General features: G+C 41.3%; 1 protein-coding gene across 4 annotated transcripts in view; it reads left to right on the plus strand.

Annotated features, from left to right (window-relative positions):
• PTPN14 (protein tyrosine phosphatase non-receptor type 14) overlaps positions 1–24,666 on the plus strand; it is a 121,454-nt gene that overhangs the window by 38,072 nt on the left and 58,716 nt on the right. For 3 of the 4 annotated variants that reach the window (XR_015708189.1, XM_087774519.1, XM_087774520.1), the window contains exons 2-3: positions 5,720–6,045; positions 13,827–13,996. Coding sequence is in view for 3 of the 4 variants with exons in the window: in XM_087774519.1 (XP_087630645.1) it covers positions 5,872–6,045; positions 13,827–13,996 (344 nt within the window). In the remaining variant the exon portion in view is untranslated. Of the gene's footprint in view, positions 1–734; positions 871–5,719; positions 6,046–13,826; positions 13,997–24,666 lie in introns of those variants that run through there. The other variant, XM_087774521.1, reaches the window with a different exon arrangement.

The following is a 24,666-nucleotide window of genomic DNA, read 5'->3' on the forward strand; positions in this document are numbered from 1 at the left end:
ATTTGAGGAAGCAGGAGAATGCCCTGTGACTGGAGTGCTGCCCTTCACCACACAACGCAGCTTCTGCCGTATGGCCTCTGCCTCATGAAACACCTAGCGGCTTCCCTTGCTCCCTTCAGTCTGTCTTTTAAAACTACTAGCAAAAAAATCTGGCCAGCCCCAGCTGACTTTGGGAGAACGAAGGAAGACTTTTTTGTATTTCTGGCTTCTTTTGGTTTTAGGTTTGGAAAAGGTGTAAAGTATTCATTCATCTGCTTTTTGTGTACTAGTGGTTTGACCTAGTTTCACTGTAATGTCTCATAAAGAAAAAAAATTACTGTTTTGGAAAGGCACAGATTTTTATCTGCATCAGGTAATTTAAACCCCTCAGGAAATTTTTATATTTTATACAGAAACTAACCAAGTTTTCTTAAAAATCAGAAGCAATTCTGCGTTACATATCACAGTGTGAATCTGACCTAGTTCTTCATTCAGGACTGGCCAGTGAAGGCGGCTGGTGGCTAGCAGGCAGTGTTACTGCTCCGGGTCATCATAAGCCTTTTTCTCGCTAAACCACTACAGCTGTGCCATCTGCGGCTTGAAGGTGTTTCAGTTCGGTGCCCAGTGTTGTGCTTGGAAGAGATATTCTTGGTTATACAAGATACATGGGTTTTGCTACCTTTGTGTTTGTGAATAACAGAATTCTGTTGCTGAGCGATGGCGGAGTGGTATCTCTTAAAACCTCTTTTGTACAGGGAAGGATTTCTTGCAAGAATGCTCAATGATTTCTCCTCTCTCCTCTTGCAAGACGCAGCGGTGTTGTGGGGGAAGCAAATACTGTTGGAGAGATCATACATCCCTATCTGCTGCCTTTGCACAGACAATATGCTGGTAAGGCTTCCACGTGTAGTATCGAGTGAAGATAAGTAAGCGTGTCTTGAGCTGAGACATAGATGGTTTGTATCAGGCTCCATCTTTAAGCTGCTTTCTAGTGAAAGCTGTTAAGAGAACTTACGTTGTACTTGGAATGAGATTGCAGGTTACAGGATTAGTTTTATTCTGTGTGAAATCTGGTTTCATTCTTTACCCTCTTTTGCCACCTTCAGTCTTCCCTATGTTTCCCATAGCCATTGACTTTATCCATATGGCTTTTTCAAGTAAATAACATCAGAAATAGGATTCCAATGTCTATGATAGCAAAGGAGTTGGCTTGTTGTTCAGGTTTTTTTCTTGGTTTGCTGAAACAAGAGAATATTAAACTTTACCAAGAATCCACTAAGACATGGTATCTCTTCGTCTTTGTACTGATGAAACTGCATTTGGGATAGATGCTTTTTCAAAAAGCTGTTTCATTTGTACACAATGTTTGTCATCAAACTGTTTCAGAAGAAATATTTTGCAGAATGAAGATGAACATTCAAATGAGCATGTGCTGAAATGAGTTAAAGGTTTAAAATGCAGTTGGAATACTCTGCTGGCCTGGTCCTGCACCTGGAAATTAGGTTGGGTGTGTGGACCCTGAGTGCACCTGTGTGCCTTGATGGCCCTGACCAGCCTCACCTGGGGCTTCCACCCCACCCTCTGCCCACAGGTCTGGGACCTCCTTTTCAGATCAGCCCGGGGCTGTCAGTCCCTGTCTGAGCTCTGTGGTTGGTGGTCTCCAGCCCTGTCTCCTGCTGCCCTAGATGGTCCTCTCTGGGTGGCCCCTGGGCCTGGTTCAACCTTCGCCATGCCTGGGGCTATGAATGGACCTGTTTCCAGCACCCAGCTCCACTCATCCGGCTCATCTCCTGAAGGACAGTGCTGCAGGGGGTGAGGACAGTGCCCTGCTGGGGTCACCCTCGGCTCCCAGCTGGTCCCCTCTCACCGGGCAGCCCTGCTCCTGCTGCTGCCTGGCAATGCAGGTGCTTTTGTACCGCGCTCTCATCAGCGCATGCCTGTCTAGCGTTACAAAAGCCTTAGTCTGTTAGTAAGGCTGTTACTTTCTGAGATACTTGAGAGTTTTAGTGCCAGGCTTTTGGCTTTTAGAGGGACCTTATTTCAACTTCTGATTTTGAGGTTTTACTTTTGAATTGGTATTCATATCGGTTATTAGTGATGGCTGGCTTATAGATGAGTGGTTAGATGGGCAGGTAAATTGTGCTTCTGCAAAGCCTTTTTTTTTTGTAGTTGTGGTTTCTGGGACATGGGGGTTTTTTGTTTTATATGCCTACAAAGTATGTACTTTAAGCAAAGGAAATTTCTGTTTAGCAGAATGTTTAAATTCCCAAGCTTATGCTCCTACTAAAAACCTTGTTTAGTTTGGCACATTTGTTAGAGTAAGCTTAACTCGCAGAGAGCAATTGATACATAAATTTGAAGTATGACAGTGGGAAGGGGAAGAAAGAATCCAAAATAATCAAAACATGGAACAAAAAGAAAAAAGGAAAAATACTCAAGGTTTGTAAAAAGCTCAGTCTAGTTTCTTTCCAGAAAAATAAATCCTTAAATAGAAGATGTCAGTTTAAAAGATGTCACGTCTGACACCTGAAATATTCTTAAAAGAAATCCCTTTTTAAAAGCAGAATGAGTTCATGGTTATCTGATGAGCTTTTTATAGGCTTGCTTTAGTTTCATTTTTTTTATTTTGTTTTAATTGTAGTGAAAGTGTGAGTTTGAGGAGGGGAATGTTTTGAATGCCTGCATAGTTTGGTTAACTTGATTAGAGACATTGCTGTTCCTTGACAACTTTTTAACTAGGAGAGGAGATTCTGTAATGAAATAATCCTTCATTTGGAAGACCAACACCTTTCTATCTCCAGTCTTCTGCTTTTTTTTAGTTGTCTACAAAATAACTGTGAATAAAAATGGATGCTCCTGATGCTTTTAAGATTATACAAACATAAAGAAGCTAAATACCCTGTTTGCTTTAGGAACCTGTAGGTGACCAGGGCCTTTGAGATCTTATTTAGAAAGCTTACCAGAAGCTTTCTAAGTGTCAACTTAACAGAAAACCCAAGTAGAGAGTTGATCAAACATCCAAAAGTTGTATAAACAGAAAAGTTAGACATGTGCATTGAAATGAGAATTAATAGTTGTTACAGGCTGGACCAATCGGAGCCAGTTTAAACTGTCCCAGCCTCTCCATCCCAATTTAATTGGAAACTGATTTAAGTGTGACATTTCGTGTGAAAGAGCTGTCATTGGGCATTCATGTATATTTAAGTGAAATGAAAAAGCAACCCAAACCCTATTACACAAAGTGCATCCATTAACCTGTTTGTATGTCTGCATCTTTAGAAAATGGTGCTGGCTGATTGCCCTTGGCTGAATTGAGGAAAAACTCCTTTTATTTTACTGCTTCTTGAAAAATGGAGGAAATGCTGTCCTTGTTTAGCTGTGCATATGATATAACTTAGAGCAATTCATTTGCAATCCATGTCAACATTTCCATTATACAGGAATCGGTGGGTTTATCCCAGAGTAGCATGTTTGCACTCACGTCTTCTGGGATGGCTTATTCTGCAATAGCTGTAGTGTTCAATGTGCCTGGTGAGCAAGGCCAATCACTTTTTTTTTACTAACACTGATTTAATCTTTAGGCTACTATTAACTATACAATTACTATACAGAGGATGGCTCATGTTCTGTGAGGAAATGTGTGCAACTAACAGTAATGCAAGATAAGATTTGGTTTTTTAATTGAATTGGCTAGCTAAAACTCTCCATGTGTCCAGCTTAGAAAAATCTGCAAAGCCAGAGACTGAACAAAAATGCTGTTCTTGATAAGACATAGTCCTCCACACCCTTCATTCTTTGTAATTTCCTTCCATTCTTCCCACTTTTCGACTTTGTGCTGTAGTTTTGGATAGGTTGGTAGGCAAGTTAATTGCCAAATAGTTGGCTAGGGGTTAAAGCATTAGCCCAGCCTGCGTGTTTTAGTACATAGATCTGCTGCCATTCTCCTGAGTGATGTTGGACAAGCTGGCTAATGTTTGCTTCAATTCCTCTTCTGTGAGTCATGGGTAACGTGTCCCTGCCTCACTAGATTGTTGTGAGGCTGTAGTCATGTGTCTTTGATGGCTTCTGATGTTACAGCGATGCAAGGTATAACAGCACTTGGTGCAATCATGTGAAAAGAATACATTATGTCTGTACCCATGAAAGTTAGAACTGGGAGATTAAACTACAGCCGCTAATTTGACAGGTTTGTTTGCACTTCAGTCAAATAGCACATGCCTCTTCTCGAAGTCTCTAGGCTTTTCTCTGGTAAAGCTAGTGGACTATCAGGGTAGGTGCACACCTAACCCATGAGAGGTTGGTTGTGGTTTTCGGTTCGCGTCTGGGTTTTTTGTTTTGTGTTGCTTTAACCCCCTAATAAATGCCAAGATATACTGGCTTTGGAAAACACGCTTTATCCAATATGTGATAGTTATGTTTCTAGCATAATGATAATCACTGTAGTCAATTGGTCTGCTTCTAATAATCTCCATAGCAACTACATTCAAAAGAAAGTGAAAATAACTGATTCATGCAGTTCTATGCCAAATGATACATGTGAGCAATGTACTATCTGTTTGAAATGTCACATTCAGCTAAATGATGCATACTCTGCTGGCAATGCTTTCCCTTGCTTCTCTTAAGAAGCATGGAAATGGGAGCTAGTTTTTTTTTGCAGTACCATTTGTTAAGAGAAACAGACTTTTAATGCCAGCGTTACTGTCCCTCCATCTTTTTCTCCAGAATATTCAAACAGAACCAGGAAGGCTTGGTAGCAAGTAATTTGCTTTTTATTTCATTCCTGTCTGCATGTGGAAAGTGACATTTTAAAGCTGATTATGCCAGTGCAAATGCTTTGTTTTGGTTTAGGTGGGAGCAGGTTCAAGCTAATCTTTTTTTCTTTTTAAAGCAGAAGTGGATCTTGTGGATGAGGATCTTCTTAAATGTCATTATTTCTGTATCTCTGGTTCTTCTGTCTACTTTGTATTTTGGCTTAACAGTTGCATGTGTCCCTGATAAATTTTAGGAGTAGTAATTAGAAAGAATATCTAGAATATGTGTTCTCTTCCTCCCGCTCAGATTTATCCTGGTCTCTGACAGCTGTTCTTGCAGTTACTCATTCCACCTGAAAGGTTTGAAATGCAGAATTGCTTTGGAGCTGGAAGTGAGCAAAATGTCAGGGATTGCCTCAGAGGAGCCGTCTCTGAAATGGCTCGGATGCTTCTTGCCTTTCACATGCATACTTTAGGTTTGATTTTTTTTTTTTTTTTTTCCCCCCCCAGAGGTGCTGAGCGCCTGCATTTCCTGCTGACTGCAGCCAGCCTTTCTTTTTTCAAAATAGCACCTCTTTTAAATGCCTCTATTCCTCAGCTTTGTAAGCTAGCTTTCAAAGCTGGCCTGAGGGCACAAAAACTTAACTTGAAGATTATGTTATAGACCCCCGTGGTGGGGGTAATGGTGGGAGAGTTAGCACCTCTGGATGCGTGCCCTGTAGAGCTGCTGTTTGTACTGAGCTTCTCAAAGAATGGCTTTGCAATTAAATCTGTGCTTTAAATTCAGCGCCAAAATAGAATTTTGAAGGATTTGTTGTATAAGGTGTTCTTTTGGGAGATGTAGCAAGTGCCTGGCAATCGTGTGTGAGGAGGTGTTTGTTTTATGGGTTTAAATGTGACTCTTTTCCTCTAAGGTTTTTTCTTTTCCACTGATCTTTAAGAACGTCTTATTTCACACTTAACTCTACTTATTTGTATGTATTTTGCAGGAATCCCTTGAAGCTCACCCTGGGAATGGACAGCTACCTCCATTTCTGGAGTAGAGTAGTGCCAAGTGAAGAAGCTTTCAAGGCAAGTCGACAAGTGTGCTGATAACTCTCTGAAGAATCCAGAGAAGGGGCAACCTTCCAGGCCAACAGCCATGCCTTTCGGGCTGAAACTGCGACGGACCAGACGCTACAACGTCTTGAGCAAGAACTGCTTTGTGACAAGGATCCGTCTTCTGGACAACAATGTGATCGAGTGCACCCTCTCCGTGGAGAGCACAGGGCAGGAGTGCTTGGAAGCTGTCGCTCAGAGGCTGGAATTACGTGAGGTAAGAGTAACCCGGGAAAGACCATCTGTCACTGTATAATTTGACACATTTTTAGCTCAGGCAGTCTGTTCGTTTGACTCATGTTATTCTCAGAGCTGGACAGATATGATCAGCAGCTGGAGCTGGGACAAACATATTCTGGTTGCATGAAAACTGAAGGCAGAATGGCACTCAGGGTTTTGTGCTGTTGCTCATTCATCATTGCTTTGAGAGTGCTTTGTAATATGAAGATGAGGTTTCTTCTTTTCTTAGAAAGCGGTTGGTTTTCTGAACTGGGATGCCAATGGCCAAGTTACATTAACTTTTATCTCAATGTAACCCTGGTTTCACCAACACTGCTCGTTGAATTATGCCAGGAGACCACTGGTTTTTAAATATCCTCTTTCATATAAATATATTCTTGTTACTACCATACTGAAAGAGGCAACAGTTGTGTTACTAGCGGCAGCAGCTAGTAACAGTTTGAGGGTGGTGGTTTTTTCTTCCTTTTGTTTAACTGAGATATTTCACATCTGAAACTCTGAAAGGCTTCTTTTACATTCCCAATGCTTCTGAAAAGTCTGAAGAAACCCAGTCTTACTTTATTAAAGACTGAAATTCTTTATTTTCTTCTTCTTGCTGTAGAGTTCAATGTTTAAGTGTTGAGGCCTTTTTAGAAATATCTCTCCAATGTGCACAGCACAAATGAACTGTCTTTTCTTACTTACCTTCTGTGGACTCCTTACATGTATTCTGCATGCGTACAGGCTTTTGCAAATCACAAGTTGGAAACCATTGCCTGGAAACTGCTGTGTTATCATCTGACTGTCCAGGCTGAAGTTTTCTGTAAGCACAGCTGGGAAATCTAATAATCTTGCAGTGTCTTACATTTGTTGGTCCAGGGCCCTTTGTAATGGTGGCAACTGGAAGGTAGCATACAAATAGCTAGTGCAGATGAAAACTAAACAAAAGACTGAACACAAGGAAAAAATTTTTCACAATGAGGGTGGTGAAACACTGGAACGGGTTGCCCAGAGAGGTGGTAGATGCCCTGTTCCTTGGAAACATTCAAGGCCAGGCTGGACGGGGCTCTGAGCAGCCTGATCTGGTTGAAGATGTTGCTGCTCATTGCAGGGGGGATGGACTAGATGACCTTTAAAGGTCCCTTCCATCCCAAAGCATTCTAAGATTCTATGAAGAACTCCTTTTTGTACATCAATAATGATAAAGAATGAGAGAAGAATCTCAATATCTTGTGTGTGTGCAGAATAGGCAGGGAAATGTGCAGGCAGGGAAGTCAGAATATTGCACAGTGATTTTTCATACTTGGTTTTTTGTTTTTTTTTTCACGTGGATTTTAGTAGAATCATCTTCTCTCTCCCCTTATAGAGATGAAGATATCCCAGTAATTACTTTTTTTTTCCCCACTCTGTTGGCAATGCTTTAGGGTGTCCTTACAGAGAGGTTAGGTCCTTCCCTTTCCTTCCAGTGCAGAAAGGAGTGAAATGAATGGAGTGATTCTCCTCATATTCCTTGTGGGCTTATCTAGTTGGCGCAGCAGAAGTGTGGGGCCTAATGATTCTCTCTGGAGGTCCACCTGCATTTGCGAACAATAGCTCTGTCAGTGGGTTAGCATTATTTTCCACAAAGCATTTTGTGATTTCAGAATGTGTTTGTTCCACTTTGGAACAAAGCCTGAAGTTTCAAAATTTTCCAGAAAAAGAGATCGGTCAGTAGAGTAGCAAAGGAAGTAGTTTTGGTCAGTATTCAATTTCATGGGGGTTTTCTATTGCTTTAGGTTTTTTCATTTTCAAAATTATTTGTGTCATAGAAAAAGAAATATGTCAGCACGAAAAGTTTGTGTTTCAAGATAAAAAATGTTTTAACAACACAGAAGAGAATGCTTTAATGTTGTTGGAACACTTTCCTCTTCTTTCATCACCCTCCCCACTTTTTTTTCTAAACAAGGTTTTGGCAATGATGAACCCATTTTGTAAAGTTCAGATTTCAACAGTACTGCATTTTTTGTTGTTGGTTTTGTTTGTTGTTGTTGTTATCTCTTTTTCTGATTGGTTCTGGGTGGCATCCATTTCTGCTTTAAATGTTTAGGAGAGAAGAGAACTATCTGCCTCTTTCAACTCTGAGAGGGTCTCCTCCCTGTATCCTCTTCTGCTCCTTTCATGAGGAATAACTGGAGCTAGCAAGCCTAGAGGTGCCTGATGCTGTGTGCTGTCCTTTCTCTCTGAGAAAGGAAATTCAGTTTTTCTGCCCTTCTAGTCTTCCTGCCATGGTTTGTAGGGAAACAAGGCTAATGTAATCATTTGGTGGCTGTCCCCTTCCTTCACTGACCAATCAAATTTTCCAGGAGGGTCAAAAATACTATGACAAAGCTTAAATTTCTACAAGATTTGTGCAACTGGATAGCTGGGTAGAAGAGATAAACCCATTAAATGTATCAGTTGAGGAGAAAATCCTTGCAAGTGTCCGTATTGGAGACCGACTTTTTAAATTCCCCAAATGCAGCAAAAACTTCAGCTGGAATATGCCTTTTCTTAGAAATCCAGATCAGCAAACTGTGTTGTACAAGTCAGGCATAAACTAAGCTTCATTAAATTCCATGTTTACAAAACAGTACTAAAATTCTGGTTGTCTCCTCCATGCAATCTCAGGTAAGAATGTGCATTCTCTTAAAAGTAAAGATCAGTTTTTGTTTGATACTTTAGTTTGGTCTTGTGTTTGAATAAATCCCAGGTGTACTGCAACTTTTACCTTCGTGTTAGGAATACATCCATGTTTTGCTCCAGCCGTTTTCTTAGAAATGAACAAAAAAACTGTCCAAACCCCCCTGCTAAAAAGCAAAACTGTTTGAGATGACTGTACATATTGTTGTGAAGGACTGTCGATCATTATACCACACATGACTGAAAAACAGTATCTAATGGATTTATGCATATTTCTATTTGATCTCTGGGGAATGCAACTCCCACCCTGACTGAGTCAGGGTTCAGGAATAGGTCAGTAGAAAGTGTAGCCATGTAACTACTGTAAAATCTGGTTTTATCCTTTTCAGCAAAGCTCTTGACAAAGCACTAGGTCTTCTAGTTGAACAGTTACCAATTCCAATAAAATGAGCTCTTATGACAGCATTATGTAGAAAGTAAAGATGCAAAGAGGGGAGGAAGGAAAAGAGGAAAGACAAGGTCAGAAAAGTAATTTTATAAGCTTGTATGTATGTGCACAGATTATAAAAAGGTTTTTTTCCCAATATAGTGGCATTTTTCCCTTCGAGTGAGACTAAGTGAACCTGCTTGAAATAGCAGAGTAATCTGTACAGATCTGTTATGAGACTTCATGTCTGTTTCTCCAGCACTATGATGCTGCAAAACCCAAACCAAAGGACGAGGATGGCGGGCTGAGCACCGCAGGCAGACACTCACGGCTGCACAGGGGTGGCCGTTTGCTGCCATTCTGACCTTTTTTTTTTTTTTTTTTTTTTGTGTGTGCCCTAGAAGGTGTCCCCTCCTCACAGGGTACAACTGGAAACCTGTGTTTGGCAGCCAGGTTGCCTCGAAGTTTGGCTTGGTTTGACTCATCTTGCCAGCTAAGCTGGGATAGGGTTCAGGCAGCGCTTGGACAAGAGACCTTCTAGGAACAATTGGCTGCTGTAAATGGTGCTTTCCCCTCTGTGTGAGCGCTCCGGGATAGCAGGGTTTAATGCTTTTTGCCCGGAGGAGCTGGAACTCTGCCTCTTTCTCAAGGATAAATATTTAGTTGGTCGCTTAACCAGATGCTTTAATAAACACCAAGCCTGTCTCTTTGGGTCCTTTTGAGTGAGATTTGCTCGTTTAGTAAGTGTCTGTCCTCTCCTGTTGTTGACAATTCTATTGTTTTTGCCCGACATAAAGGCAGGGGTAGTTCTGGGCTTGGGAGTATCGCGAAGTCCCAAGTCTGAAATGAACTGGCCTCCTGAACTGGCAGCTATATTGTCATCCTTTTTAAGACTTCTCGGCACAGGTTTTGTGTATCCAGTTTTCTTTTCTGACTCGACATATTTTGAGGATTGCCTTTTCACGTAGTGTCGTTGGGGCATGCAGGTGCTCTGGTTCTTGTCCGCTGCTTTCACAGAGGACTGCAGTTCCTGGAGGAGTGTAAGCCAGTTTCCTTGTACCACGTATGGAGTCATGTGTGGTAGGTAAGACAAATTTTAAACACTTGAGAGAAAATTAATGTACACTCTTTCCTAACAGAGCTCTTTGTGTATTTGCAGATTAGGCAGACCAAAAGCACTAGCAACTGAAGCTCTTTGTCTGCAGAATGGATGTGTGTGCATACATTTAGCGTTATGAAAAGCTTTCCTTCAGTGTGTATCACCAGTCTGTCAACTGTGTCTGGAAGAAGGATTTTTCTTTTTTTAGAAGTGAAAGCATCATTCACTTTCTTTGCCACTGACTGCTGATGTACCTGCGAGAGCAGCCCCTGCTACTTCAGAGCCTGCCAGGTGTAGGTGTAGATATTTATTCCATGAAAAGTGAAGTCAGTGGTTCACTTTGTACAGATGGACAAACAGACTAGCTTTTGGGATCACCCTGGTTTTCAATCAGCTGCTTATAGAGAAAAAGATCCCATTTTTATATCCCCTCATCTAATTTGTGAGGTGTCTGTACTGTAAAAACGTTTTGTGGGCTGGAGTGTATGGCAATGCGTGACTCAGATTCTGTAAGGCCTTCTGGACTGTCATATGCCTGGTCATAGCATACTGAACTTGATGGTCCAGCCGTTTCTAGTCCCATGTTCCTCTGTTCCTGTTTGGGAATTACTAACGTTCCTGGGGGAGAGAGTCTTGTCAGGCATTCGCAGTAGTGTCTACAGGAGTCCTTCCCCACTGTGGGTTGTTAAAAAATGCTAACATTTTCAAGAAGTAAAGTTCCTGGCAACGGGGAGCTGATATTCAGATAATTGTCTTGGTTGTCTCTCCAAAGTGCATGCATTTGTGACTTGAGCTCTACTCTGCAGTCTCTGTGCTTCATCTGCAATTTCTTGATCCTCTCCCGGCTGCTTTCCAGGAAAAGTCATCTTTTAGTTGTGTAAAACGCATGTTGCTGTCGTCAGTCCGTTGTATCTGCTGTAGTCTAGAAGCTTAAACACTGCATTCCCTTCACTTCTTGTTCCTTGGAAGTGATTCAGGATTCTGGATTTGTTACTTAAAGAGCCTTTCTACTGTAGCAAATCTAAATTTTTGTTGTCCCCCCTGCCTCCACTCAAAAGGGAGAGACTGCGCTCATTTGAGCTGTTTAATTGCAATACCCTTAATCCCTTGAATAACTCTTTTAGACTTCAGGCTCCAAATTATCTTAGTTGCTAGATGTTTTACAGGTAGTTGACACTGCAAATTTGGGTCCTAGGTGATGTGAATGTTTACTTTTTAAAGTCATATGGAAGATGTGTGTTTACAGCTCCGCACTCTTTCTTGTTGAGGATGAGCTGCCCTCAGTGATTTTCAAGAGTTTGTGCGTTAAAGGATTTCCCTTATGAGGTGCTAAAATCACTGTGCTTTTTTTTGCCTTCACATGAATTCCTTTCCTTTGCTGTCTCCACTGTCCCTCCCACCTTCATTTTAATCTAATTACTATTGTGGTGAGCTCATCAGAAAGAACTTTTTATCCAGTGATGACTGCAGAGGGAAAGCAGACATGTATCAGTGAATTGGTTAGTTTTGTTTTAAGTTTATCCTATGGGAGATGCTGACTTCTTGATTTATTTGATTGCCCTGCATTGATTGATTTACTGAAGATGCCTTTAAATTCTAGAAGGAAATACTGCATTGATTATCTTCAAAAAAAGAACGAGCTTGCTTCACTGTACCAAACTAAGGTTAAAGAGAAAGAGCTGACCAGTGTTCAAGCTATACTGCAGGTTTGTCAGGTTTAATTGAGGAATCAAGCTGAATTAGTTATCACCTTAGCTAAATGCTAGTCTGGACGTTCTCCAAAGTTGAAAATATGTACGTAATGAGACCCTAAAGTAAATATACCTGCACACCAATTGAGAGTTTTTGCATATGATTCTCTCTTGCATGCCCTCAGCTATAAAATGGTTGGAGCAGCGTTGCCCCTGCTGGCTTGTTGTCATTTCTAAGTATTTTAGTTTTTCAATATGGCATTAGTTGCCCTTGTGTTGTATGCTAAGTCATGGTATATGCAGTGACTTTTAGAGAAGTATCCTTACCAAAGTGAAACAGGCTGTTGATGGTGGCTTTTGCAAAGTGTAAGGGTTGCAATTTGTCTGCTACTTTCAAAGACTTTTTATTTAAAAGTGTGAACATCTGGGAAATCCAGTTGGTGAAATCTTGATGATTGATTTATAGGCCAAACTTTTTGAATGTATTAAAAGTAATTTAAAATGAAAGCTTTATAAAACAGCAAATAGGAGTTTTCCTATTCTTTGTCTCAAGTATCTTTATTTAAAATGTGGTGCTATGTATAAAGGATTGTGACTGCCTGTGGAAGGACTCTTGTCCATGTCAGCTAAGCTACAACAACAAAATAACTATTTTATTTGTTTTAGGGTTAATCTAATCTAATGGAAACTACTGGAAAGTTTTCATTGAATAGGGAGCCAGTTGGATTAAACACCAAGAAAGTTTATTGAAATATAATGAGAGAAATACGCAAAAATAGTAACGATCCCACTTTCAGATCCTGAATCTGCTTGGTGTCCACAGAAGTTCCACTCACAGTTTCTGTTTCGTTTCATTCCAGTGTTAGTACAGTGGCATTTTACATTGAAGGCATTGCTGGAAATCTCCAGGTGCTGTGAGCTGAAATACTGAAGAAAAAGGTGTTGATACGAACTTCACAGTTAGGGCTACAGTCAGATTTCCAGGCAACTGATGGATTAGTTCCTGCTGTTAATTATAGTACGCATTTGCCTGCAGTAGTAGACCAGTGTGTTTAATACAGCGGTTTAAGGGCTTTTCGATAGAATCCTTCATGATGGATTGGCTATTCCTTCAGCTGCTTATTAGCAATTTGTAGTATTTGAAGCTCTGGTTCTGAACGCTGTTCCTTGTTAATTACTCTCCACCAGCAACAGTCCCATGTGGCTTATGCAGGAGGTACTACAGCTATTGAGATTTACACAGGATAGGAAATAGCTGAGATTTTCAAACTGGTATTTCTGTAAGAGCCTAGAGCAATCAACTTGTGTGTGTGATGCACATTTTAAGTGTAATACTTGTCCATCATAAAACCTTGTGAGTGCATTTAAAAAAAAAAAAGCAAACATGTTCTGTATTGGGTAAAAGGTTCTGGCATTGGTAGATATATTTTGACATATGCGTGTGGGTTTGCATTCTTTTTTTATAGTTGGAAGAGTCCTTGTCCTTTGCCTGCAGTGGGCCGGATCCAAAGTCTCATGAAGCCTTTGTGCTTTGACTCAGACTTAGTGTTTTCTGTCTGTTCACAATGCACAGGTGTAAAAGAAAACAAAGACTGGGGCACTTTCCATAGATCATTTATGTCACCTGTGCCATAATGTTGGATAGAGCTTTTTAATATGCATTTGGGAGAGATGGTAAGGGGCAGATAGTATTCCATGAAGTATATTATATTGCAATATTAATTTATCATTGTCTTCAAGATTGTCCTAAAAATAAAGACAGACAGTACAAAAGAAATTACTCAGATTTTGCATATAGAAAAATTTACACAATGCCATCTGTTCTTATTTGCATTTGTGTCATTGACTGTGTGTGTGATCTAGCTGAAAAAGGTAAACTGACACTATTGTGTTTCCTTATCTAGACGCACTACTTTGGCCTTTGGTTTCTCAGCAAGAGCCAACAAGCCCGCTGGGTTGAACTGGAAAAGCCTCTGAAGAAGCAGCTGGACAAATTTGCCAATGAGCCTTTGCTTTTCTTTGGGGTAATGTTCTATGTGCCCAGTGTTTCCCGACTGCAGCAGGAGGTAACAAGGTATGTGGTTTCCCTCTGTTCCCACTAGTGTGATGTAGCTGAGAGGGAACGGACAGTTGCACTGTTTCTGGCATTCAATATTTGCTCAGGTATCATCTGGTTCTTTCCTTTCCTGATGATTGCCCAAATGGGAAAAAGTGAGAGAACTCACCACTTGATTATATCTGTTTGGAGGAGGGGTGGGGGGAAGCAGTATTGCTAAATGATTATACATGACCAACTGCAGAAACAAAAAGGGAATAATAGATATATGTTTAAAAACCTGACATAAATTTTAAAAGGGACCATGGTGACCATACACTTTTTCTGTAACCTTCTCCTGAGTAAAAGGAAGCCATGGGCAAAGGAGCTCTATGTACAGTTTTAGTTTATTATTCTTATGTCTACCTGCGCGTTGCTGAAAGTGAACTTTGGCATCTTTTCTGGATTTTGCCCATCCCACTCCTGATTTTTCCCCTTACACTTCATAAAAGGATTAAAATTGTTAGAGGGTGTTAGTCCTTTAATTATGATCAGTGTGCACGTTTGCAAACAACTTCAGTAGGAATTACCCTTTTATTCAGAGCCCTGTGCTGCAGTTGTAACAATGCAACTGTTCTGAGGGGCTATTCTTGTAAACCACATCACTGTGTGGTTTTTGCACATCTGTGCTGTATTTGAATTAAAAAAAAAAAAAAAGAGAGAGAGGGGAAAAAAGCCCACCTCACCCAGAAAGGAGTGGGCTTGTTTTCTTTTTAACCAAAATTATTTCATTTATCTAGTCTAGAGCAAAGTTGCATCAGCACAACTAGAGATAAAGCCAGGAGTAAGTGGGTGAGGGCTATGGGGTAGGAGAAGCCTTCCCACCAAAAAAAATGTTCTGTTACTGCAAACCTGAAGTTCACCACATGGTCATCATGTCTAAAAAAGATGTATAAATAGTTGAGAAAGAGTGGCTTTAATTCTAGGTGGTGTGCAAGATGTGAAGCATTTTTTTTTATATGGCAGATTTTGTGTTTTAAAGGATTTTTTCATAACACTGAACTGGAGAATTGGCTTTGGTAGGATGCAAAAGATTTGATTCTTAAAATGACAGCTGTCAAGCAGTGCCTTGACTACTATATATGCAGAATTCTTGCCAAACAGTGGGCTGAAAGCATCACAAAAATTAAATTTCCCTGGGAATATACTGACCATCGATGCTTGTCTGTATCTGTGTGTTCCTGCTTTACTGAACATCAATGCTTGTCTGTATCTGTGTGTTCCTGCTTTGTATGCGTTGGAAGAGGGAAGCCTCATACCTTTTCCTTCAGAATTATTTAACATGCAGTAGGAACATCTGAAATGTTCTGTTGCTCACTTTTGTCATGCCAATCCTGGCCTAGTTGTGTGCAAGGAAGCATTGTAGCTACTTGGATGCTATTATCCCTTCACGCTGCAGCCTGCAGTGCTGATTGCTCATTCATAGCTCACCTGCAGAGGCGTATTTGCTCGTTCTGCCCAGGTTAGTAATAACAAAACATTTCAGTGACAATTGAACTTCACAGCACTCTCAATTGGAGTGGCTGCTGAATTGTTTTTCTTTCTGAGGTAATTGATAACATAAGCTGCAGAGTCTTATAAGTGCCTCTTACGTTTCTTTGAATGTCTGTAGCAAAACCAGCAGCTTACTAATGGATCTCAGATACAGAATAGCCTGTTGAGATTTTTTTTTCTTTTGTTTTGTTTTTGTTTTGTGTTGTTTGTTTCCTGAAGTGGCATTGCTTCACTGCAGATGATGTGAGGGCAGCAAACCTTCAACTGTGCAATTCTAGGTAGATGCAGATAATCTCATGTTTGAAGCAGTGAGTGGTGGGGACATGGGGTGGGGACACTCTTCTGAAACAAATGGTGGAGAAAGGCTTAGTCTAATGTGTGATTAGACAGACAGATGGCGGTTGGGTTTGTAGGGCTTTTTGGCTTTGTTTGCTCTTGGTAAACTGATTAAACATTTGTTTTGAAATTGAGACTGGCTGCTTTTAGGATTAGGCTCGATCACAATAAGGTTACCTGTGATGGTGAGGTAGGCGCTAGGCTCGCCCACTCAGTGCCTATGTATTTGACTTATATTTGTGTACAAATGACAAATCTGTTTTAAATGCAATATTCGTGATCAGACACTTCATCTCCTTCTGGGAAGCTGCAGAACCACCACAAACAAACCAACCCAACCCTAAAACAAAACCATCACCAAAGGCTGAAGCTGCAAAGCTAGTGACAGCGCTGCTAGCAGTGAACCTGTTACCTCTGTAACCTTCTCTTGGCGGAAACATCTCCAGCCCTGAGCTTGCCTGGCCGTGTTTGGAGCTTGAGGGTGAAACCCATCTCTCAATCCAGGCTTTTAGTTAAATGTAAACTCCAGAATTTCCAGGGTTGATTTAATATTCCTTGATGATGATGAAAAGTCTTCTGAGAATACTTCAGTAAACACTTATATAATCCACAAATATTCAAAAATCAAGGAATTGGTTTACTGAGATGGTTTACTCTGCCTCTGATCTGTAGCATTATAGACTTTGGCTTGATAGCGGGTTTTGAGAGATTTGTCCCGAATTGAATATTGCCCCCTGCATCCAACAACTGCAGCACCCCGCGCCTCATGTGCTGTCGTCGTGAAGAGGGAAAATGATCCAAGGCTTTTAGGTTTTGTTGGTTGAGAGGAGCGTTACAATGTTTTTTCAAGCCGAAGCATGCACCCACCTCGCCGGGGTTGGTCAGTGGCTCTGAGGCAGTGTTCAATTTTTGTTTGAAAGACCATCTGACTCTTCAAAACAATCTGTGGACCATTTTGTGTTCTGCTATTGTTTGGCTATTGGGACCAACAGGAGGATTCCATGTGCAAGTAAGAAAATTCATATTTAGTTGAAGCCATAATAATTTATTTATAAAATCATAACTTCTTTACATTTTATCATTACCATTGGAAGTCTAAAATGCTAATTATGCCTGCAGGCTCCTGGATTTTAGCTGCCTGTAGGTGTTGGTAGTGGTCAGGAGCTCTTCACGGTTTTGCTGGTAACTTCCCGTATTGCACAAGCCAAATGTGGATGCAGAAATCAGGCTGAGTATCACTGCTCCAAGCACTGTGTCCCCCAGTGGTGAACAGGCTCTATGGAAACCTGTCTGTATGTGACATGCTGGGAGAGGAGTGGAATAGTAATCTAGTAAGAAGCCAGTGCTGTCCTTCAGAGGTACAATGTGGGAGCGTCAGTTGACTCACTGCAGCTAAACGCAAGTAGCAGTGCTAACCAGAGTTGCAGGATGGTTGAAGTTGGAAGGTACCTCTGGAGATTGTCTGCTCAGGGCAGGGTCAACTGGGTTTTGAATATCTCCATGGATGGAGAGACTCCACACCTTCTCTGGGAAACCTGTCTTAGTGTTCAGTCACCCTTGTGATAAAGAAGGGGGTTTTATGTTTAGAAAAGATTTCTTATATTTCAGTTTGTGCCCAAATTGACCTCATAATTTTGAAAATGTGGATGGGTATTGGGTGACTGAGTGGGTGAATGGGTTACCTGGGTTGGCCATGTAACTGGTTATTGAGGACCTGTAGAGCTACAGATGCCTGTCATATAAACACAAGCACAGCCATGACTTAATGTGAGATGCCTGTAGTTAATTTGTAAGAGGTGTTTCTGATAATATGAGAAAGAAGGGCCTGTGGGATCCTTGGGAAAGAAAATGAAAAGACAAGACTGCCAGAGCAGTTTATTCAGCTAACAGGTCTTTGAAGTAAACCTCCGATGCCTGCAAGAAAAGATGAGGCAGAGAGTACTCTGGGGGACACATTACTCATTTTGGTAGGTCAGGTCTGACTCTGTGGTTTGCAGTTCTTCACTTCTTTTTTACAAAATTGACACTTGCTTAAAGATGCAAACATTAGTGGTGTGGGTTTTTTTTCCCTCCTCAGACAAAGTTAAGTGGAGCATTGGGACAGGGTAAGAAGCGCCAGCAGGCATCGTCAGTCTTATTCGGTTAGTGATTTTGAATGCAAATGGTGAGGCTTCTCAGGACAGCCGTGTTTCTTGACCTGTGACGGAAGTTTCCTGCGGATATCCTAGGGAAACAGACAGAAAGCAGCCGCCAGTTGGAGAGTACCTGTCTCTTCTTTCTGGTAATGGCAATGAAATAAATGTTATTGCTATGCCTTCCTTTCAACGTAATAGCGTTGTACTCCTGGCATTGGGCCTTTTCCTAGCAGAGCTATTTCCTACCCTCTAGTCCTCTTATTTCAGTACTCTTTCTGCTCTGTTTCTTTTGTCTTGGGTTGAGGCTCCCATCTGTACATTTCCCCTGATCTTAATCCTGTCTCCTCCAAGATCTCAGTGACTCCAGCATCATCCCCACCTCTAGTCCTGACATTGTACCCGCACCCAGTCCCACAGACATCTTCTAGGGGGAATTATGAATTAAAGCCCAATGAAAATTTCTTAAGGTGTCAGTCAGTAGGAGTTTCACCATGTTGTAATTGCAATAATTTGAAAATTTCTAGAATTTGTGATAAACCAAATTCAAACAAACAAACAAACAAAACCTATCTCCAGGCTTGATGGCAGCTACAGCAGGAGCCATTTGTGTGGGAGTATGGGGGTTGGCACATTAGCAAAAGGCATTTTTCATGGAAGGCTACTTAGACAACCTCTTTTTAGTCATCCAGCTGTTCTCAGAGTGAGCAGCCATTGCAGGTGGAGATGCTGCGTATGCTTTTGGCATGTTTAAAGCACCTGGGATCTGCATACTGTCTGATATAAAGCAGTCTCTGTGATGCCCTGTAGAGTAGATATTTGCATAGATTAGAAATATAAATCTGCCTTTTATTTTCTGCTAGCTCCTCAGAGGGGCGGCATCCTTTCAAGCATTTATTTAACAAAAAAAAAGTCTTTGTACAGTGTCTAAAGTAAACAAGCTTGCTTTCACTGTGCTCTTGTTCCAAAAACAGAGAACCCACACACTCTTGTGGCTTTCTGAAAATGTGGGTGCGATGCTGCTTTCTGCATAAGTATCAGACAATCCATGGCCTTCCCCCCCCCCCCCCCCCCAGTTCCAAGGGAAAGCTGAAGTTACATTTTGCTCCCCACAGTATCTCTATTGTCACACATGATACTGCTGTGCCTCCTGTGAAGGAATGAAGGTGTGCTTTGGGTCTGGTTTTCCTTTTTTCTTTCTTGGAAGAAGCTTTCAGTATCTTACTATGTGGTCTGTACCCAGTAATATCCAATGGCGTTTGTGCTGTTGCAAATTGGGGCATAATCCTGTGAAACGAGAGCAGCTCCTGGTCTGGGTGCTACCGGTGGGGCTGGTCCCCCTGGTGCAGTGCACGGTAGGTCTGGTAGGCATGACTGCATAGGGAGGGCCATATTGCAGCATCTGCACTGTGCTGCATTGGGCTTTTGCCCCAAGTTCAGCTGTCAGTTCTGCGTTTTCCCTGAAGAACGCGCTGTACAGCTTTCCTGTGAAAGAAAACGGAGTGTTTGGAATGGGATGGCTGCACCTGCAAAGTCCGGGAATGAATGTGTTTGCAGGTGCAAAATTAGAGCCTGTGGCTGCCAGGCCTCTTTTCTGGGGGGCCTGTGAAAAATCAGCCTCAAACTTATACTCCTTTAACTAAGTGAACATTTATTTCCTCTGATGTTTTGCTGCCTTACCCTTTTCTTCACCATTTCTTGTAGCTGTTTTTTTTCTGTTTGTCTTTTAAGGAAATATTTCTTCTTCACAGTTCTCTGCCTTTCCCTTTATTTTTCTTCAAGTGTTAGGTGAAGAATTTTTAAACAGACATTCTTCTAAAACATACAGAGCTACAGACTCTTAGGACCATATGAATTTTTAAATCACGTGAGGATACAGTAGAGGGGGGAAAAAACTAGTGTTTGACTGCTTCATATTTAAAGGGAAAAATGTTCTGGCAAATCTACTTTTTTTTTAATAAACTCGGGACTTTTTTTCCTTCCCCTCAAAAAAGTTCTTCTTAAATGTCTCGCCTACTTGAGCTTATCTTTGCTTTTAGTCTGCTTTGCTTTACTTTTTTTTTGAACAAGCTAAAGTTTCACATCCTCCTGTCTCGCTAGCTTTTAATACAAGTACGATCAGCTGGAGTTTTGTACCAGCCACTGCTGTCTTTACATTGTGCTTTTAATTGCTGTGTTAAGGCTGGATATCACATATCCTTCTGTGCCAGCCTGGTTTTGTGGCAAGCTCAATGATGGGGAACTCTTTTGGCTGTTAAGGTTGTAAGGTACAGGAGGCTGCTTTGCTTTTCATGCTTGGTCACGCCTGCAGCTTGTGGCTGGCTGAGAAGCCTCTGTGTGTACCTTTGAGTTCAGGGTAGTTGATTTGAGCACTGTGGTGACGTCATTGTCCAAAGTGATTATTTTGTATATCACAGTGTGTCTGAAAAAACCAGCATGACGTATACCATCTGATTTGTTCCCGACAGCCTTGACTGTACTTGCCTAAAGTGATGGACTGTGACAGGTTCTGTGGCCGTGCTTGTTAATACACCTCTGGTAGACCCATAGCATTTTTTTTAATGCCAGTGGTTCTTAAAAATTCAGCAACACTTAAAACAATTTTTTTCTGTGAAAGTACAGAGAAATATTGTGCTGTATGTGAGGAGAAGAGAGATGTGTGGTTAAGTTGGATGGGTCGGCAAATGAGCGAGAACTGAGTGATATACGGCAAGCGGGAAGGTGGAGTATTTAAAAACCAAAAGGCCAGAGTTTGGTCTCTTACAACTGGAGATTTAAGTCAGGATTTAACCATTCAGTATTACTGATGTAACTGGGTGGAAAAAAGTTTGGTTTTCCAGCAGCAGAAGCCTTACTGCCTCCCAAGAACCTTCGTCATGTCATCTTTACGGTGTACTTCCCAACACGTGCTTTAAGACCATGCCTTCTCTCTTGGAAAGATGATAATCGGGAGCAGGCTGTGTAGCTTCCAGAGAAATGAACACAACTCATTGCCCTCTTTTCTGGGAAATGTCATAAGTTGTGTGCGTGTGCCGATCAGCTGTGCTGTGCTTTCGGAGCAGCTCTGCTCACACCATGCAGGAAAGGCCGTCGCACATAGCCTTTTCTTGGCACTAGAAAGAGCGATGTGGCTTCCCCAACTGGAAAGGTGATGCACCTCCTCACTAAGAAGCAAGACTGTTATCTTCAACACAAATGTGATATTAATCATCAGAACAGTCCCATTTTTTTAACTATTTCCAGTTTAAAAGTCTCTGTCAGTTCTCTTTCTGTTTCTTATATTGGGCTGGATCCTTGCGTAGCATAAACCAGTGTAGCTCCTTCCTTCTAACAGGATATTTCCAACTTTGTAATTATATATATTTTATATATATCATATTTCTGTTTTATAGAGATCTATAGGTCAATGGACTGTAATTTTAAATGATTCACATAAATTAAGACAATCACTGCTATACATGGAAGTCGTATCAAATGAACAGAAAAGGACAGGATGTTCTGTCAGAATGGCAGACCTTAAAAATGGAAGATAATTTTGTCCCATGAATCCTGACAAGCCTTTTGTTCTCAGCTAAATGATTTGGAGAGTCAAATTACTGGATAATTTTTACAGGGGCATGGTGAGGAACAACTGTGAAGTGGCATGGGGTACCAACTGACCTATATGTGGTGGTACTAATTCTTTCTTTTTTAACTGAAGAACATACAGTGCTGTAGGTAGGTGCTGTGTCATCAAACAGTAAAAGAAGAGTTAGGACAAGTACCATCGTAAATGTCTTATTCATGAGAATATTCATGAGACATTGTAGTGGGGTCTCCCAGAGGAAGCAGCAGGAACTCGGAGCTGCAATTTTATAAATCCACAGGAGGCAAAGAAATTTCTGCTGGAACAGAATCCTATTGTGGTTTAGACTGCGGTTGCCAGCCTGCCTGACCCTACAGGTGCTGGTCATGGTCCCAGTGCTGATCGTCTCATGACTGGAACTGCACCGTATCTCCCAAGGCTGGGAGAAAGGAAAACTCTGGGATTCATTGCTAGCTGGAAGTAGTTGTGAACCCCCAGGGAGTCCTGAGTCGCCAGGGATCCCAGCTCTCTTCGGTTGGACAAGACTGTGGATCGGTCCTGAAGTAACTTGGTAATGTTGAGGGGTTTTTTGTTTTGGTTTGGTTTGGTTTTTTTGATTCCAGCTGCAGGAATTTGGGACTAAACACCAATGCTCTCAGCCACCCCAGCTACTGTCTGGGAGCTCACGCAGCCCAGGCAGGATGAGTCTTAGGAGCCCTGGGTGGCCACCCAGGCTTAGGCAGTCTGGGGTATTTGCATTTTGGTGGTGCTTTGATGGTTTTATTGTTTTGTTTTAATTATTAGGCTTTTTTTAATATTAGTGGCTACTGCAGCATAAAAAACACACATTAAGCTTGTAGCCTGTCTTGTTATAAACAAGCTGATACTTAATTAGCTTTAATGTTGTTTTTAGAGGACAGCAACAACAAATAATGTGCAGTATTTGCTTGGGTCTTCTTGTATTCATATTGTTGCAGCATATGCATTGTTTTGCTTTTCAGTAATATTCTTGAGTTGGTTCTTTTTGGATTGGTATTTTAGTGGATGTTTAAACTTTGACTTAAAAATAAGAACTCCTTCAAGGCAGACCTAAGATTCAACATTAATTCCCTGTTTATAAAATAATTTGCTGAGGAGGGCAAACCCTTCTCCCAGCTGACTTTCTTCAGTGAATGGGGAGCTTGTTCTCTGTGTGTTGGTTATTGAAAGCTGAGCTCTTTGTGCCAGATATTTTAAGAAACTGTTGACGCTTAGATCTAATCTATTACAATTATGCTGTGCTTTTAGACCAGAAAGTAAATGTGTTTTCATGTGTGTGGTTGGGCAGTACGTATGTAGCAATTCTAAAAAATAGTGTTGCCTAACTATAAATACGGTGTTGGATACTTCAGCCTGCATTCTTGCTTTAGTGTGTTTTGAAGGCAGTGGCTGTGATGGTTAGAAATGTTGTAACAGGAATGTCTTGGCGTTAGGCAGCATCACATTTACATCTGATCATGAGGAACTAATACTTATTTTATGTTCCGGGGCTTAGTCATATGTTCTTACATATTGATCTCCTGATGGGAATTATTTGTATGTTCCATTTTAGTAGAACAGATACTTTTGGAGTACTCTAGACTTTTCATTGGGCCCTTTTAAATGGCAGCAAAGGTTACATTTTGAGTTTCTACTCTTTTCATATGATAAAGATACGCCATTTACACACAGTGCCAAAGCTTCCTCTCTGGTCTTCGGTAGACCAGCTTGAATCCTTCCATGCCAGGCATGCTGGTAGAGGCATTTGCACTTGGTAAAAGGCACTTTGTATCTTCCTTTCCTTTCCACCTGGGCACGTGTGCTGTTGAAGACACTTGCTGAACCTGTATGTTGGTTGGGTGGCCTGAGCTTGCATTGAACATTGAGCAGCTCTTGCTGACTCCTGCTTGGGGGTGAGGAATGTGGATGGCTTTTACCATAGGTGGGAACGAGAAATGATTCAGATTTTTTGGAAAAATTCTGCACCTGGGTAGAATGATGCCACAATTTTATTGTCCGTTCTTGTGATTTTTATTGAGTATGTTAAGATTTTCCTTAAACTTTGCAGCTCTTGAAATGGGGTAATTATATGGATTTCAGTCTGGGATTTTTTTAGATGTTCAAATCAAAACTCAAACTAGATTGTTAACACAGCAAGGAAGTAAAAGCATGAGAGGTATGACTCCAGGTTTGACTCTATAGCTTTCAAAAACTGGAAGGAAAAAAGAGCACCTAGCTTTACCAAATAAAGAAGTATCGTTCTTCAACAATAGCATGGCTTTGAGGGGGATTTATTCATGGCCTGTGAAACTTCACAGAGATGACAGTGCATTAATTGGGCATCTATTTCAGAAATGCAGAGGGAGCCAGTTGGATAGAAAATGTAGGCATGTGCAGCACGACAGAGGAGGAATCATAGAATCGTAGAATATCTCAAGTTGGAAGGGACCCATAAGGATCACTGAGTCCATCTCCCTGCTCCACGCAGGACTACCTAAAACTAAATCATATGACTTAGAGTGTTGTCTGGACACTCCTTGAGCTCTGACAGGCTTGGTGCTGTGACCACTTCCCTGGGCAGCCTGTTCCAGTGACTGACCACCCTTTCAGTGAAGAACCTTTTCCTAATGTCCAGTCTGAACTTCCCCTGACGCAGCTTCATTCCATTCCCTTGTGTCCTATTCCTGGTCACCAGAGGAAGGGACTGTTTATCATTAGGACATGCCTGCAAACCACCATGTTAAAAATGTGTTTTAAATTGCATAGGACAGTCAGGATTGAACCTTAATTCCAGAAAGAAGAGCTGAAGGTCCATGAGACTGTTTGAACCCTGGTACTTAGGACATTTTATGATATTTAAAGAGAAGGAAATAAATGAAGCATTTTGAAACTTGCTTTGGAGGTCTAACCAACTTCTGATGCGGGAGAGAGAGTCTTCTGCCTTCCTGCAAGGAAACAAAAACCTTTTGAGTGGCCTGTATGTTTATTCTGTGATATCTGACAGTTGAAGTGGTGCCAAGGCTAGAAATCTGGCCTTCTGCTTTTATCAGTGAAGAGCTTGCTTTGTGTACGAAGCTGCGTGTTTGGATGAGTCACACCTACTG

The sequence above is a fragment of the Nipponia nippon genome, unplaced genomic scaffold (genome assembly GCF_047370975.1).
Source record: "Nipponia nippon isolate SJK-2023a ecotype South Korea unplaced genomic scaffold, ASM4737097v1 scaffold_4, whole genome shotgun sequence".
Taxonomy (NCBI): domain Eukaryota; kingdom Metazoa; phylum Chordata; class Aves; order Pelecaniformes; family Threskiornithidae; genus Nipponia; species Nipponia nippon.